Genomic DNA, 17,903 nt, shown 5'->3' with positions numbered 1-17,903 from the left:
GGTCGGTGCCGACCAAAATGGCTGCCCCCATAGGTCGCACGTGGACGATGGCGCCAAAACCTGTGGCCCCTGCAGGTCGCACGTGTCTTGCGACTCCGTCGTTTGGAATGGCGACGTCCTGGAATCGCACGTGGTAGAAGACCTTGAAGACGCAGAAGACAAGGGGGCCGGCTCCGGGGAGTCACACACCGCACTGCTGTTTTTGGATGGAGGTTTGGACCGGCATACTTTGGAATAATGCCCCTTCTTGCCGCAGGCGGAGCACAACACCGCTTTAGCTGGACATCGCTGCCGAGGGTGTTTCACCCCCCCCACAGAAGTAACACCGCGGGCCACCTGGAGCTGCCGCCGTCGTCAGGTCCGAGGCTGGGAACGCAATCGTGCAGTTTTTCGGTCCCGCTGAATGAAGTGGAGTCTGCAACTGCCTCTGCCACGCTGTCTCCACGCGGTCGTCGGGGTACATCGCCAGACTTTTGGAGGCTGTTTCTAGAGCGTCAGCTAACTCTATGGTTTTAGTCAGATCGAGGTTACCTTGCTCCAACAGCCGAAGGCGGATGTACGACGAGCCGATTCCCGCCACGAACGCATCTCGGGCTAGGTCGTTCATGTACTGGTCTGCCGACACTGACTTGCAGTTGCAGGCTCTGGCTAGCTGCTGTAGCTCGCACGTTTACTGTTCCGTCGTTTCGCCGGGCTGCCGCCGTCGAGTGGCTAGAAGGTGTCGAGCATGGATCTCATTCGGCGGTTTGTTGTATCGCTTCTTGAGAAGCTCGAGGGCCCCTTTGTAGTCGGTGGCCCCACGGATCGCTAAGTGTACAGCGTCGCTTACCCTCGCGTGGAGGACCCGGAGTCTGTCGGCGTCGTCGGTGACCGCTGTGGAGGCGTCGAGGTAATCCTGGAAACACTTCAACCAGTGGTCGAAAGTGTTCGATGCTCCCGCCGCACGTGGGTCCAACGTAAGCCGTTCGGGTTTCAGCATTTGCTCCATGTTTTCTTTTGTCGTTTTTTTTTCAAAAAAAAGAATTTACTTATTGGCAATAAAATTGATGCGCGATATAACACACGGGAGGCAGGATGTACTCGGGAAATAAAGGCTTTTATTGCCAACAATAACAGAGCTACTATATACAGTACACGATCCCAGACTAAAGGGTCACCAGGCAGAGCAGTGACCTTTATACCTCTCCCAGGAGGCGGAGCCAACTGGGGTGTACCATAGGACTATATTAACAGGTAGAACAGCCCAACCCTAACCCCAACAGTAACATATCTACAGACTCATAGTACTGGCCAGACCATGGCTCAGCACTACCTGGTGGGAACCAACAATGGTTCACCACAGAGAGACTGGGAAAAAAAGAGAGAGACTGGGGGAAAGGTAGAGGGAGAGAGACTGGGGGAAAGATCGAGGGAGAGAGACTGGTAGAAAGAGAGAGATACTGGGAGAAAGAGAGAGAGAGACTGGGAGAAAGACAGAGGGAGAGAGACACTGGGAGAAAGATAGAGAGAGAGAGAGACTGGGAGAAAGAGAGACTGGGAGAAAGAGAGAGAGACAGGGGAAAAAAAAGAGAGAGAGACTGGGGGAAAGATAGAGGGAGAGAGACTGGGAGAAAGAGAGAGAGAGACTGGGAGAAAGAGAGAGAGAGAGAGAGAGACTGGGAGAAAGATAGAGAGAGAGAGAGAGAGAGACTGGGAGAAAGAGAGAGAGACTAGGAGAAAGATAGAGAGAGAGAGACTGGGAGAAAGATAGAGAGAGACTGGGAGAAAGATAGAGAGACTGTGAGAAAGATAGAGAGAGAGAGAGAGACTGGGAGAAAGATAGAGAGAGAGAGAGAGAGAGACTGGGAGAAAGAGAGAGAGACTAGGAGAAAGATAGAGAGAGAGAGACTGGGAGAAAGATAGAGAGAGACTGGGAGAAAGATAGAGAGAGACTGGGAGAAAGATAGAGAGACTGTGAGAAAGATAGAGAGAGAGAGAGAGACTGGGAGAAAGATAGAGAGAGAGAGAGAGACTGGGAGAAAGAGAGAGAGACTGTGAGAAAGATAGAGAGAGAGAGACTGGGAGAAAGAAAGAGAGAGACTGGGAGAAAGATAGAGAGAGAGAGAGAGAGAGACTGGGAGAAAGATAGAGAGACTGTGAGAAAGATAGAGAGAGAGAGAGAGAGAGAGACTGGGAGAAAGATAGAGAGACTGTGAGAAAGATAGAGAGAGAGAGAGACTGGGATGTGGTAAACCACTGTTAGCTTATTGCCTGTGTGTGTGTGTGACATGCCTGGGCATGCCCCTGCCGGCCCTGCCTGAGACTCCTCCCCCCCCCCGGTCCACTGAAGGTGACTGCTCCCAACCCCCCTGCCTCAGTCTATAACCAGTTCAGCAGCATGGGTGTGCTCCAAGTCTTTTGCGAATAAAAGCCTATTTGTTCTTGCATACAAACTAGTCTTCGCTTGATTGATAGTGCATCATGGGAGAAAGAGAGAGAGAGACTGGGAGAGAGGACTTTATAGTGAAGCATTTCGAAAGCAGCAGCAGGATCAGACAGAGTGGATGTATGAAGGGGAAATCATGCTTGATAAATCTGTTGGAATTATTTGAAGATGTAACTGGTAGAGTTGACAAGGGGGAGCCAGTCGATGTGGTATATTTGGACTTTCAGAAAGCGTTTGACAAAGTCCCGCACAAGAGATCATCGTGCAAGGTTAAAGCACATGGGATTCGAGGGAGTGTAATGAGATGGATAGAAAACTGGTTGGCAGAGAGGAAACAAAGAATAGGAATTAATGGGTGTTTTTTTCAAATTGGCAGGCAGTAACTAGTGGGGTGCCACAGGGACCCCAGCTATTCACAATATATATTCATGATTTGGATGAGGGAACAAAATGTAACATCTCAAGGTTTGCAGATGACACCAAGTTGGGTGGGAGGGTGAACTGTGCTGAGGATGCAGAGATCCTTCGGAATGAACTGGACAGGTTGGGTGAGTGGGCTAATCAATGGCAGATGCAGTATAATTGGGATAAATGTGACGTTATTCACGTTGGAAGCAAAACAAGACGACAGATTACTACCTGGATGGGTGTAAATTGGGAGCGGGGAGTGTGCAGAGGGACCTGGGTGTCCTTGTGCACCAGTCACTGAAGGTAAACATGCAGGTGCAGCAGGCGGTAAAGAAGGCAAATGGTATGTTAGAACATAGAACATTACAACGCAGTACAGGCCCTTCGGCCCTCGATGTTGCGCCGACCTGTGAAACCAATCTAAAGCCCCTCTAACCTACACTATTCCAATATCATCCATATGTTTATCCAATAACCATTTAAATGCCCTTAATGTTGACGAGTCCACTACTGCTGCAGGCAGGGCATTCCACGCCCTTACTACTCTCTGAGTAAAGAACCTACCTCTAACATCTGTCCTATATCTCTCACCCCTCAATTTAAAGCTATGTCCCCTCGTGTTAGCCATCACCATCCGAGGAAAAAGGCTCTCACTATCCACCCTATCTAATCCTCTGATCATCTTGTATGCCTCCATTAAGTCACCTCTTAACCTTCTTCTCTCCAACAAAAACAACCTCAAATCCCTCAGCCTTTCCTCGTAAGACCTTCCCACCATACCAGGCAACATCCTAGTAAATCTCCTCTGCACCCTTTCCAATGCTTCCACATCCTTCCTATAATGCGGTGACCAGAACTGTGCGCAATACTCCAAGTGCGGCCGCACCAGAGTTTTGTACAGCTGCAACGTGACCTCCTGGCTCCGAAACTCAATCCCTCGACCAATAAAAGCTAACACACCGTATGCCTTCTTAACAACCCTATCAACCTGGGTGCCAATTTTCAGGGATCTATGCACATGGACACAAGTTGGGTGGGAGGGTGCTCATCCACACGACCAAGTATCTTACCATTCGCCCAGTACTCTGTAATCCTGTTACTCCTTCCAAAGTAAATCACCTCACACTTTTCCGCATTAAACTCCATTTGCCATCTCTCAGCCCAGCTCTGCAGCTTATCTATGTCCCTCTGTAACCTGCAACAACCTTCCGCACTGTCCACAACTCCACCGACTTTAGTGTCATCCGCAAATTTACTAACCCATCCTTCTACGCCCTCATCCAGGTCATTTATAAAAATGACAAACAGCAGTGGTCCCAAAACAGATCCAAAACTGAACTCCAGGATGAATACTTCCCATCAACCACCACCCTCTGTTTTCTTACAGCTAGCCAATTCCTGATCCAAACCGCTAAATCACCCTCAATCGCATGTGTCCGTATTTTCTGCAATAGCTTGCCGTGGGGAACCTTATCAAACGCTTCACTGAAATCCATATACACCACATCAACCGCTTTACCCTCATCCACCTCTTTGGTCACCTTCTCAAAGAACTCAATAAGGTTTGTGTTGATCTTCATAGCAAGAGGTTTCGAGTACAGGAGCAGGGATGTGTTGCTGGAATTATAGAGGACCTTGGTGAGGTCACACCGAGAGTATTGTGTGCAGATTTGGTCTCCTTTTCTGAGGAAGGATATTCTTGCTCTCGAGGGGGTGCAGCGAAGGTTTACCAGGCTGATTCCGGGGATGGTGGGACTGATGTATGAGGAGAGATTGACTCTGCGAGGATTGTTTTCACTGGAGTTCAGACGAATGAGGGGGAATCTCAAAGAGACTTATAAAATTCTAACAGGACCAGACAGGGTAGATGCAGGGAGGATGTTCCCGATGGTGGGGGGAGTCCAGAACCAGGGGTCACAGTCTGAGGATTCGGGGGAGACCATTTAGGACGGAGATGAGGAGACATTTCTTCACCCAGAGAGCGGTGAGCCTGTGGAATTCATTACCGCAGGAAGTAGTTGATGCCAAAACATTGAATGTATTCAAGAGGCGGCTGGATATAGCACTTGGGGCGAACGGGGTCAAAGGTTATGGGGAGAAAGCAGGATTAGGCTATTGAGTTGGACGATCAGCCATGATGGTGATGAATGGGGGAGCAGGCTCGAAGGGCCGAATGGCCTCCTCCTGCTCCTATCTTCTATGTTTCTATGAACGACAGAGAGAGTGGGAGAGAGAGACCGAGAGAAAGATAGAGAGAGAGGGAGACTGGGAGAAAGATAGAAAGAGAGTGGGAGAAAGATAGGGAGAGCGACTGGGAGAGAGAGACTGGGAGAGAGAAAGTGTCAGCAGTTGGTGTGACAGTAAGGTGCTGTTTCTTTGTACACAGTACGTGCTGGAATACCTCGTTCCTCTGATCTTACTGATCCTGACACTCCTGGACCTGACCATCTCTGTTGTAATTGTTGCCTACGCTGCAAAATCTCTGCGATCTTTGGCACTCAATAAAATGGTAAGATCTCTCCCCAAGCTATCATCGCGAATCCCCCATTGCCCCTTGAGAAGGTGGTGGGTGAGCCGCCAACTTGAACCTGCCGCACTCCCTGAGGTGTAGGTACACCCACAGTGCTGTTAGGGAGCAAGTCCTGGGATTTTGACCCAGCGACAGTGAAGGAACAGCCGATATATTTCCAAGTCGGGATGGTGAGTGACTCGGAGGGGAACCTCCAGGTGGGGGTGTTCCCAGGTATCTGCTGCCCTTGTCCTTCTAGGTGGTAGAGGTGGTGGGTTTGGAAGGTGCTGCATAAGGAGCCTTGATGAGTCGCTGCGGTGCATCTTGTAGATGGTACACACGGCTGCCACTGTACTGACCCTCTGACAGTGCGATACGCCCTCAGTACTGATCCCCTGACAGTGCGGCACTCCCTCAGCACTGCCCCTCTGACAGTGCGGCACGCCCTCAGTACTGATCCTCTGACAGTGCGGCACTCCCCCAGTATTGACCCTCTGACAGTGCGGTACTCCCTCAGCACTGACCCTCTGACAGTGCGGCACTCCTTCAGTACTGACCGTCTGACAATGTGGCACACCCTCAGCACTGACCCTCTGACAGTGCGGCACTCCCTCAGCACTGACCATCTGACAGTGCGGCACTCCCTCAGCACTGACCCTCTGACAGTGCGGCACTCCCTCAGCACTGACCCTCTGACAGTGCGGCACTCCCTCAATACTGACCCTGACAGTGCGGCACTCCCTCAGCACTGACCCTCTGACAGTGCGGCACTCCCTCAGTACTGACCCTCTGACAGTGCGGCACTCCCTCAGCACTGACCCTCTGACAGTGCGGCGCTTCCTCAGCACTGACCCTCTGACAGTGCGGCACTCCCTCAATACTGACCCTGACAGTGCGGCACTCCCTCAGCACTGACCCTCTGACAGTGCGGCACTCCCTCAGCACTGACCCTCTGACAGTGCGACACTCCCTCAGCACTGACCCTCTGACAGTGCGGCACTCCCTCAGCACTGACCCTCTGACAGTGCGGCACTCCCTCAGCACTGACCCTCTGACAGTGCGGCACTCCCTCAGCACTGACCCTCTGACAGTGCGGCACTCCCTCAGCACTGACCCTCTGACAGTGCGGCACTCCCTCAGCACTGACCCTCTGACAGTGCGCCACTCCCTCAGCACTGACCCTCTGACAGTGCGGCACTCCCTCAGCACTGACCCTCTGACAGTGCGACACTCCCTCAGCACTGACCCTCTGACAATGCGGCACTCCCTCAGCACTGCCCCTCTGATCGTGATGTGTGATCATGTTTGTTGAAGGATCTGCTCCTGTTTTTCAGGCTTTGTTTTTGAACGCCTCGTCGGTTCCAACGCCCCACGGAGAATCTGGCGGACCCCAGTGAAAACCGTCCATCAGTGAATTGCCCTGTTGCCATTGTATGATCGTCATGTCAGGAGATGGTGGTGGTCGGAACCAGAAATAGTGAACCTTGGGCTATTTTGCCACCACTCCATCTCCAACTCCAGGATTCCTTTGTGTTGGGGCTACCTGAGCTGCCACCTGAGGGGCTCCACGTCGAACACAACCTGCCCAAACTTGCCGTCCCAGAGACGTTCCTCCCCCACCCCCCCCCCCCCGCAACCGAGGGTTAACTGGCCGGGGTTCCGTCTCTCTCCCTCCGCCCCCCCCACTTCCCCCCCCCCCTGCCCACTTGGGAGAGATTCCCACCTCAGAGAGCCACCGTTCAGTCTGATTGGCTGACCGCTGCCCCGTCCCTTGCGGAGGACGGGCCCAGGATTGTAAGTAGGCCCTGAAGCCTAACTCCCGCAAGTCCAGGAACGGGTGCTTTTTCAGGCCCTCGGGGAGAGGTGAAGCCCGTGGGGGTGGGGGAGGGCAGATGCGGGGTTGGGGGTATTGGAGAAGCATGGGATTGGGGCGAGGATGGGGAGGGAGGACCTGTGGGACCCGTAGCTTCTGAGTTGATAGGGGCGTACCCCTCATCTCCCCACCCCTGCTTGAGGCAAGGCCCATGAGTGCTCAGTAACTGGCCACTTGAGGGCCTTGGTTGGGGCAAGGGTGGTCTAAACCATGCGAGCAGGCATTGAGTGGTGGGAAGAAGGTCGCCCAAGAGGCTTTAAATTCAGCCTACCCCACTTAAATGCTGCCAGAAACCCCGCCTTAATTTTCCCACTGGAATTTCACAATCTCAAATCCAGGCATTGAAACTCGATGCTGAAGTGAGGGCCACCGTCCCACGTCGCAAAGTCTCACAGTGACTCACAGCCAGGTGAACCACTTGGGCTGCCTAACCAAGGTCGGAAAGCCGGACGCGATATATTGAGTACAAAAACAAGAATGTGACGGCGAACATTCAGCAAACACCCACTCGGGCCTCATCCGGAGCATTGGGCCTAGTTCTGGGGGCTGCAATTGAGAGAGGACTTGGAGACAGTAGAGAGAGAGAGAGAGGAAGTGTGGAAAAGATTCACTAGAATGGTTTCGGGGATGAGGGACATCAGTCCATAGAATCTTTACAGTGTAGAATGAGGCCGTTCAGCTCATCGAGTCTGTGCTACCTCTCTTCCACCGAGTCCCACTCCTCTGCCTTATCTCCGGAACCTTTCCCATTCTCTCTTCCCAGGTGGCAATCCAATTCCGTTTTCGGATATGTCGATCGATTAGCTTCCACCGGCCTCTCGGGAATTTCCTTCCAGATTCCAGGCCTATTGTTTCAGATAAAGCTCGGCAGTTTCAGATAAAGCACGGCACAACATCGTGGGCCGAAGGGCCTGTTCTGTGCTGTACTGTTCTATCTTCTATGTGCTAGGTCACCCTCTGGGCGAAAATTGTGCCAATTATTTTGAATCCACGCCCCCTTCTTGATGCTCTCTTGAGAGGAAACCGTTTCTCAATATTTACCCGATCCATACCCCTCAGGATGTTCAACAGCTCCATCCAAAGAAAACAGTCTCAACCTCTCCAATCGATCCTCACAGATACAGTACCTTATACCTGGAACAAATCTTGTGGATTGGCCATGGTAAATTGCCCCTCAGTGTCCAAAGATGTGCAGATTAAGTAGATTGGCCATGCTATATTGCCCCTCCTCTGTACTCTCTCCAATGCCTTCACATCCTTCCTCAAGTATGGACCCCAGAACTGGACACAGTTCTTCAGATGAATTCCACAAGTTCAACATGACCCCCTTACTCTTATACTCAATGCCTTTACTGATGAATCTGAGGATACTGTGTGCTTTATTAACTGCTCCCTCAACCTGCCCTGCCACCTTCAGTGACCAAGCATGGAATCCCTACAGTGCAGAAGGAGGCCATTCGGCCCATCGAGCCCGCACCCACTCTCTGACAGGGCATCTTACCCAGGCCCTATCCCCGTAACCCCATGTATTTAACTCCCTAATCCCCCTAACCTACACATCTTTGGACACGAAGAGGGGAGACCATGGCTGAGTGGTATTATCGCGAGTCTATTAATCCGGAAACTCAGCTAATGTTCCCTGGCATAAGATTTGTATAAGAATTTGATGGCTATGGATAGAGTGAATGCAAGCAGGCTTTTTCCGCTGAGGCTGGGGGAGAAAAAAACCAGAGGGCATGGGTTAAGGGTGAAAGGAGAAAAGTTTAAAGGGAATATTAGGGGGGCTTCTTCACGCAGAGAGTGGTGGGAGTGTGGAATGAGCTGCTGGATAAAGTAGTAAATGCTTTTAACATTTAAGAAAAACTTGGACGGGTTAATGGATGAGAGGGGTGTGGAAGGATATGGTCCAAGTGCAGGTCAGACAAGAAGGGCCAAAAGACCTGTTTCTGAGCTGTAATTTTCTATGGTTCTAGGCAGATGGTGGAATTTGAATTCAATAAAAAGTATCTGAAATTAAGAACCTACTGATGACCATGAAACCATTGTCAATTGTCAGAAAAAACCCATCTGGTTCACTAATGTCCTTTAGGGAAGGAAATCTGCCGTCCTTACCCGGTCTGGCCTACATGTGACTCCAGAGCCACAGCAATGTGGGTGACTCTCAACTGCCCTCTGAATAAGAGTAACTAGGGATGGGCAATAAATGCTGACCAACCAGCCAGTGACGCCCATGTCCCACGGATGAATAAAAAATTTAGCGTGGTTAATCCACCTAACCTGCACATCTTTGGACACTAAGGGGCAATTTAGCATGGCCAATCCACCTAACCTGCACATCTTTGAACACTAAGGGGCAATTTAGCATGGCCAATCCACCTAACCTGCACATCTTTGAACACTAAGGGGCAATTTAGCATGGCCAATCCACCTAACCTGCACATCTTTGAACACTAAGGGGCAATTTAGCATGGCCAATCCACCTAACCTAAACATCTTTGGACACTAAGGGGCAATTTAGCATGGCCAATCCATCTAACCTAAACATCTTTGGACACTAAGGGACAATTTAGCATGGCCAATCCACCTATCCTGCACATCTTTGGACTGTGGGTGGAAACCGGAGCACCCGGAGGAAACCCATGCAGACATGGGGAGAACGTGCAAACTCCACACAGACAGTGACCCAAACGGGGAATCGAACCTGGGTCCCTGAGGCTGTGAGACAACCGTGCTAACCACTGTGTCGCTGTGTCACTATATATGTTTCTAAATGAGATCCCTCTGTTCCTGCATCTCCCTTTATTTAATAAAAGCAAAACACAGGATGCTGGAAACCTGAGCTAAAATCAGAGAATGCTGGATAAACTCAGTCAGTCTGCGGAATGAGAAAGAGAGTTAAGGTTTCAGGTCCAAGTGACCCTGCTACAGAACTGAAGCAAAGTGGAGATGGTATAGTGAGAAAGGGGGAGAGGAGGTGGGGGCAGAATGGGAGACCGGGAGTAGGTTGGGGCAAAGGAGAGCTTAACAAATGTGTCATGGATATAAGACAAAAGGGTTAATGGTTAAGGGATGAAGGTTGCTAGTCGCGGCAAAATGTGAGGTGTTAATGGAAACAACTGGACAGGTGACCGGGTGGGGAAGGGGTGCAGGCAGGCCACGGAGCTGAACATCAACTGACAACCTACAAAAAGGTGGGGAGGGGGTGTTAAGATGGAGGGGGAGGCTTACTGTCTCACGTTGTTGAACCCAATGTTGAGTCCGGGAGGCTGTAAAGTGCTCCATCGGAAGACGAGGCGCTGTTCCGCCAGTTTGCATTGGGCTTCACTGGAACATCGCAACACACATAAAAAATGGCGGAGGAGGCCATTCAGCCCTTCGAGCCTGCTCCACGATTCATTGTGATCATCCAACTCATGGGATTGTGGGTAGTGTCTTGAGATGGATAGAAAGCTGGTTAGCAGATCGAAGCAAAGAGTTGGCATCAATGGGGTTTTTTCCGATTGGCAAGCAGTGATTAATGGGGTTCCGTGGGGGTGTGTGCCAGGACCCCAACTGTTCATATTATATATTCATGATTTGGAAGAGGGAACTGAATGTATCATCTCCAAATTTGCAGATGATACAAAATTGGGTGGGAGTGTGAGCTGTGAGGAGGATGCAGAGATGCTTCAGCGTGATTTGGACAGGCTGAGTGTGTGGGCATTTGCATGGCAGATGCAGTACAATGTGGATAAATGAGTAGTAGCAAGAATAGGAAGATGGATTATTAGTTAAATGGGTGTAAATTGAGAGAGGCGGATACTCAGCGAGACCTTGGAGTCCTCGTGCATCAGTCACTGAGAGTAAGCGTGCAGGTACAGCAGGCAGTAAAGAAGGTGAATGGTATGTTCGCCTTCATAGCGAGAGGATTTTGAGTCTAGGAATAGGGATGTTTTGCTGCAATTGTACAGGGCGTTGGTGAGGCCACACCTGGAGTATTGTGTGCAATTTTGGTATCCTTATCTGAGGAAGGATGTCCTTGCTATAGAGGGAGCACAGCGAAGGTTTACCAGGCTGATTCCTGGGATGGCAGGTCTGTCATACGAGGAGAGACTAAGTGGGTTAGGATTATATTCACTGGAGTTTAGAAGAGTGAGAGGGGATCTCATAGAAACTTATAAAATTCTAACAGGGTTAGACAGGGTCGATTCAGAAAGAATGTTCCCAATGGTGGGGAGAGTTGATTTTAACCCAACTCAGGGGGATCTAGTAAGGATGGAGGCTATATGGCCTATCACATCTGTGCTGTCACTGTCAGCTATGCAATTTGTCCCAGTTCCGTTCTGTAACCCTCCATCCCGTGTCTCTGCAATCTGTCCCCTTTCAAGTGTTTCTCCAGTTCCCCAGTTTGCGTGTTCCTAGTCAATCTGTTCCCTTTCGGGCAGTGCATTCCAGATCATAACAACTCGCATGTACCCTCATATTTCACCCCCCTCGCCCACCCACCTCCTCTCCCTCTGGTTCTTTTCCCGTTCTCTTTGATCTGTGTCCTCTCTGGTTACCCACCCTTACTGCTCCTGAAGACACTCTCTCAATGTCAGCAAAATGAAGGAGATCGTCATTGACTCCAGGAAGCATAGAGGAAAACATACCCTTGTCTACATCAATGGGGACGAAGTGGAAATGGTGGAGAGCTTCAGGCTTCTAGGTGTCCAGATGACCAACAACCTGTCCTGGTCCCTCTACTCCAACACTATAGCTAAGAAAGCCCACCAACACATCTACTTTCTCAGGAGGCTAAGGGAATTTGGCATGTCAGCTACGACTCTCACCAAATTTTACAATTGTACCATAGAAAGCATCCTTTCCGGATGTATCACAGCTTGGCATGGCTCCTGCTCTGAGCAAGTCCACAAGAAACTGCAAAGGGTTGTGAACGTAGCCCAATCCATCACACAAACCAGCCTCCCATCCACTGATTCCGTCTACACTTCCCGCTGCCTCAGTAAAGCAGCATGGTGGCTCAGTGGTTAGCGCTGCTGCCTCACAGCACTACGGACCTGAGTTCAATTCCTGGTTTGGGTCACTGCCTGTGCGGAGTCTGCACTTCTGCCCGTGTCTGCGTGGGTTTCCTCCGGGTGCTCCGGTTTCCTGGTTAGGTGCATTGGCCATGCTAAATTCTCCCTCAGTGTACCTGAACAGGCACCAGAGTGTGACGACTCGGGGATTTTCACAGTAACTTCATTACAGTGTGAAAGTAAGCCAACCTGTGACACTAATGAATAAACTTAAAAACAAACTTCAGCCTCATGCAGGAGGAGATATTTAGGATGGGAATCCGGGACGTGCTATGGTATATGCTGACTGTACAACAATTTATCCAAGGAATATAACTCACATACTCAATCTATAATTCAATGCCTTTAAACAGTTGTATCACGATTGTCAATTCAATATAAAAGGAATTAAAATTATATTCTGGTTGTAAACTGTGGCTCAGGAAGCAATCAATCAATTACTTAATTTTTTTATATACTTGAGAACCGAAGTTTTCCCGTCCCACCTGCCACGGGAATCGGAGTGGGCGAAGGGCGGACAATAGGAAGGTCTGTTGACCTCGGAGCAGGATTTTACGAGTTTGGGATGAGAGAGGCCGTAAGATCCCGCCCGAGATGTCCACCATCAACTTGGAGCTATCTTTAAAGTGTTCTCGAAATAAGAGAAGCAGATGAACCGTGGAGAGGACTCGTGCACAAGAGACTTCAGATCGAATTCCACTGTTCTCGCAGTGTCAGGCCGCCAAAAGGAGGGTGGGGTTGGGGGAATCGCATGTGGGCCGATTTGTGGGATTCACGCATGCATTTCCGACGCACGCGCATCTCCTGACACCAGATATCCGGCGCACGGGACCACACTGGAAACTGGCGGGACCAGCAGTAAGGACACAAATCTGTTTTCAATGTAACATAAATGTCATCATCAGGGCCGGGACTGAATTCTCCGAGCCCGAGAGCAAGTCCCACCCCCTCAGTGCAATTTCATTTTGGCAAAGTTTACAGTAGTTCCCCGCTTTCAGGGAGACCCCGCTGGAGTGAAGGTAAGGCAATCGCGGCCCCCCCTAGGGGGTCGGGCGGCAACGGGTGGGCACTGCCGCCTGGACATGGGCCCCCGGCACTGCCCAAGGGGCAAAGTGCCCATGCCCAGGGGCACCTTGGCACTGCCCATCGGGCATGGGGCAGTGCCAAGGGGACGGGGCCTAGGGCAGGGCCTGGTGGGGGCGCGATTTAGGGGCGATCGGTGGGGTTGAGGGGGGATCCCTCTGCTGCCACTCTGCATGGGGATAGGCCGGGGCTGGAGGGAAGCCAGCGATCGGTACAGGCTGGGGGGGGTGGTCTGCTGGGAGGGACAGCCTCCCGTGGGGGGGAGAGAGGGGCTCTTCCAGAAGAGGTCTGCGGGTGGGGGGAGCTGGAGATGGGGGTGCTCTGCAATAGGGGGGGTTCGAGCTGGCTCACGAATGGGCGGCTGCTTCGATTGAGCCGTGGGTGGATGAGTGGCAGCATTGCAGGGTTCCCTGGCTGGCCAGCAAACTGCAGGCTGACAGAGCGGGGCCATTACGCATGCACAGAGTTCCCGAACTGTCAGACTGTGGCGAGAATAGGCCCCACGCCCAGAGCTTTTGATGACATTCACGATTATGACCTCGGCATTGCACAGAGTGGGGAGATTCGAGTCTGAACTCCCACTTAAAAAAATACCGTGATCTATACCAGTTTTCCCGCAAATTTAGCACTTAGAACCTTTCTGGGAGAATTGGGCCCCAAGGCACTCAGAATGTAGAATACCCCACAGTACTGACCCTCTGACAGTGCGGCACTCCCTCAGTACTGACCCTCTGACAGTGCGGCACTCCCTCAGTACTGACCCTCTGACAGTGCGGCACTCCCTCAGTACTGACCCTCTGACAGTGCGGCACTCCCTCAGCACTGACCCTCTGACAGTGCGGCACTCCCTCAGTACTGACCCTCTGACAGTGCGGCACTCCCTCAGTACTGACCCTCTGACAGTGCGGCACTCCCTCAGTACTGACCCTCTGACAGTGCGGACTCCCTCAGCACTGACCCTCTAACAGGGCAGCAATCCCTCAGTACTGACCCTCTGACAATGCGGCACTCCCTCAGCACTGACCCTCTGACAGTGCGGCACTCCCTCAGTACTGACCCTCTGACAGTGCAGCACTCCCTCAGCACTGACCCTCTGACAGTGCGCGCTCCCTCAGCACTGACCCTCTGACAGTGCGGCACTCCCTCAGTCCTGACCCTCTGACAGTGCGGCACTCCCACAGTACTGATCCTCTGACAGTGCGGTACTCCCTCAGCACTGACCCTCTGACAGTATGACACTCCCTCAGTACTGACCCTCTGACAGTGCGGACTCCCTCAGTACTGACCCTCTAACAGGGCAGCAATCCCTCAGTACTGACCCTCTGACAATGCGGCACTCCCTCAGCACTGACCCTCTGACAGTGCGGCACTCCCTCAGTACTGAACCTCTGACAGTGCGGCACTCCCTCAGCACTGACCCTCTGACAGTGCAGCACTCCCTCAGCACTGACCCTCTGACAGTGCGGCACTTCCTCAGCACTGACCCTCTGACAGTGCGGCACTCCCTCAGCACTGACCCTCTGACAGTATGACACTCCCTCAGTACTGACCCTCTGACAGTGCGGACTCCCTCAGTACTGACCCTCTAACAGGGCAGCAATCCCTCAGTACTGACCCTCTGACAATGCGGCACTCCCTCAGCACTGACCCTCTGACAGTGCGGCACTCCCTCAGTACTGAACCTCTGACAGTGCAGCACTCCCTCAGCACTGACCCTCTGACAGTGCGGCACTCCCTCAGCACTGACCCTCTGACAGTGCGGCACTCCCTCAGCACTGACCCTCTGACAGTGCGGCACTCCCTCAGCACTGACCCTCTGACAGTGCGGCACTCCCTCAGCACTGACCACACTATCTCAGGGATGACTATTGTGAATAGAGTCAGTGATCGGTTTAGTCGCGGGGAGTCTGGTTTCTGGGAGCGACTGGGCAGGCTGCAATTGCTGTGTTTGACAAAGTTTCAGAACATTGAACTAAACATCTTGTGACTTAGAGATCAGGCTCAATATTTAGCAGCTGTGTCGAATACATACAAGTCTCTGTGTCAATGGCCCTTGAGAGGTCAGTGTTGGACTGAAACACAGAATTCTTTGTCTATGTAAACCTCAGTGGAATCATTTGACAGAGATTTCATTCTGCAATGCAGAGAGCAATTCGCAACTGACGGCTTGATTGGTTTTGAAAGGGGCTCCTGTTAAGACCTTGTTTGACATTTCGGTTTTGTAGTTTGTCCTTATTGAGTGAGGATCAATTAACAGAGGACCACCACACTTGGTGACTTTTGTGTGAATCACACAGTCTGCATTCAGAGCAACGTAGCAATTTTCCTGATTAGTTCCGCGTCTTGCTCTGTTCCAGGAATCTTAAGTCACATCACTGGCAAGTTTAACCGGACACTTCCAACGGTTTCAAAGGCAGGATATTGTTGTCAATGAGACGAGTTGTTACTCTGACAATTTCCCCAGAATCCTGCCCCATTCCCAGTCACTCAATTCAATCCCCAATCGCAATGACAACCTCAACAGGAACCAACTCCATCATAAAGCACTGGAGATCATCTGAATCCGGCAATCCAAATCAGCCAACGACTACATTATCAGATAACCTTAACGTCACTCGCAATCTAACAGAGCATCAGAATATAAAATGCCTGGTCTCGAGGGTGTTGGCTATGAGGAGAGTTTGAATAAACTAGGATTGCTTTCACTGGAAAGACAGAGGCTGAGGGGAGACCTGGTCTACAAAAGATGAGAGGCATAGACAGGGTGGAGAGTCAGAGGCTTTTCCCCAGGGTGGAAGTGTCAGTTACACGGGGGGCACAGGTTCAAGGTGAGAGGGGGGAGAGTTTAAGGGAGATGTGCGGGGGAAGTTTTTCATGCAGAGAGTGGTGGGTGCCTGGAACGCGCTGCCAGAGGAGGTGGTGGAAGCAGGAACATTAACAACATTTAAGGGGCATCTGGATGGGTACATGAATAGGGAGGGAATAGTGGGATATGGACCGAGTAGGGGCGGAAGGTTTGCGTTTAGTTTAGTTAGGGCATCATGATCGGCACGGGCTTGGAGGGCTGAAGGGCCAGTTCCTGCGCTGTACTGTTCTATGCTCTTAAAATGTATCCTCAACCTCAACTGAACCTCAACTCAACCCAACCTCAACTCAACCTCAACCCAACCTCAACCTCAACCTCAACTCAACCCAACCTCAACTCAACCACAACCCAGCCTCAACCTCAACTCAATCTCAACCCAACCTCAACCCAACCTCAACCCAACCTCAACCCAACCTCAACCCAACCTCAAACCAACCTCAACTTCAAACTCAACCCAACCACAACCCAGCCTCAACCTCAACTCAACCTCAACCCAACCTCAAACCAAGCTCAACCTTAACCCAACCTCAACTCAACCTCAACTCATTCTCAACCCAACATCAACCCAACCAAAGCTCAAACTCAACTCAACCTCAACTCAATCTCAACTCAACCTCAACCTCAACCTCAACAATCTCAACCCAACCTCAACCCAACCTCAACCCAACCTCAACCCAACCTCAACCCAACCTCAACCCAACCTCAAACCAACCTCAACTTCAAACTCAACCCAACCACAACCCAGCCTCAACCTCAACTCAACCTCAAACCAAGCTCAACCTTAACCCAACCTCAACCTCAACTCAACCTCAACTCATTCTCAACCCAACATCAACCCAACCAAAGCTCAAACTCAACTCAACCTCAACTCAATCTCAACTCAACCTCAACTCAATCTCAACCCAACCTCAACCTCAACCCAGCCTCAACTCAACCTCAACCTCAACCCAACCTCAACTCAACCACAACCCAACCTCAACCTCAACCCAACCTCAACCTCAACTCGATCTCAACCCAACCTCAAACCAACCTCAACCTCAACCTCAAACTCAACCCAACCTCAAACCAACCTCAACCCAACCTCAACCTCAACCCAGCCTCAACCTCAACCTCAACCCAACCTCAACCTCATTCACAATCTCAACCACAAATTCAACCTCAACTTCCATATGGATGGTATGGTGGCACTGCACTTTGTTTAGCATGAATTTTCTCCAGGTGCTCCAGTTTCCGACCACGCTCCGAAGATGTATAAGTGAGGTGGATTGGCCATGCTAAATTTCCCTTTTCTGTCCAAAGATGTGCAGGTTAGGGGGATTGGCTATGCTAAATGGGCAGGGTTAATGATGATAGGACGGGGGAATGGGCCTGGGTCAGATACTCTGTCTGAGTCAGTGCAGACTGCAAACATTGTCTCAATTCTCTCTCCACAGATGCTGTCAGACCTGCTGAGATTTTCCAGCATTTTCTGTTCTGGTTTCAGATTCTAGCATCCACAGTATTTTGCCGTTATGAAGTGAAGGATGAAACGCTTGAATTCTACAGGACAACTAACCGAATCTTCCGACACTCACAACAACTCAATGCACTGAATCATCCCTTTCCTCAAATACCTTCTCCTCCTTTATCTCAATTTTCATTCTCTCTCTCTGTCTTTCTCTCTCTCTCTCTGTATCTCTCTC

General features: G+C 51.1%; 1 protein-coding gene across 1 annotated transcript in view; it reads left to right on the top strand.

Moving 5' to 3' along the window:
• Positions 1-12,683, top strand: part of LOC144505327 (uncharacterized) — a 69,466-nt gene extending 56,783 nt beyond the window's left edge. Inside the window, exons 11-12 of the mRNA XM_078231446.1 lie at positions 5,220-5,342; positions 6,677-12,683. Coding sequence (XP_078087572.1) covers positions 5,220-5,342; positions 6,677-6,739 — 186 coding nt within the window. The 3' untranslated portion in view covers positions 6,740-12,683. The remainder of the gene's footprint in view (positions 1-5,219; positions 5,343-6,676) is intronic.
• The last annotated feature ends 5,220 nt before the right edge of the window (positions 12,684-17,903 follow it).

The sequence above is a fragment of the Mustelus asterias genome, chromosome 16 (assembly GCF_964213995.1).
Source record: "Mustelus asterias chromosome 16, sMusAst1.hap1.1, whole genome shotgun sequence".
NCBI lineage: Eukaryota > Metazoa > Chordata > Chondrichthyes > Carcharhiniformes > Triakidae > Mustelus > Mustelus asterias.
The sequence above is the reverse complement of the archived record's forward strand: the minus strand, read 5'-3'. Positions and strand labels throughout refer to the sequence as shown.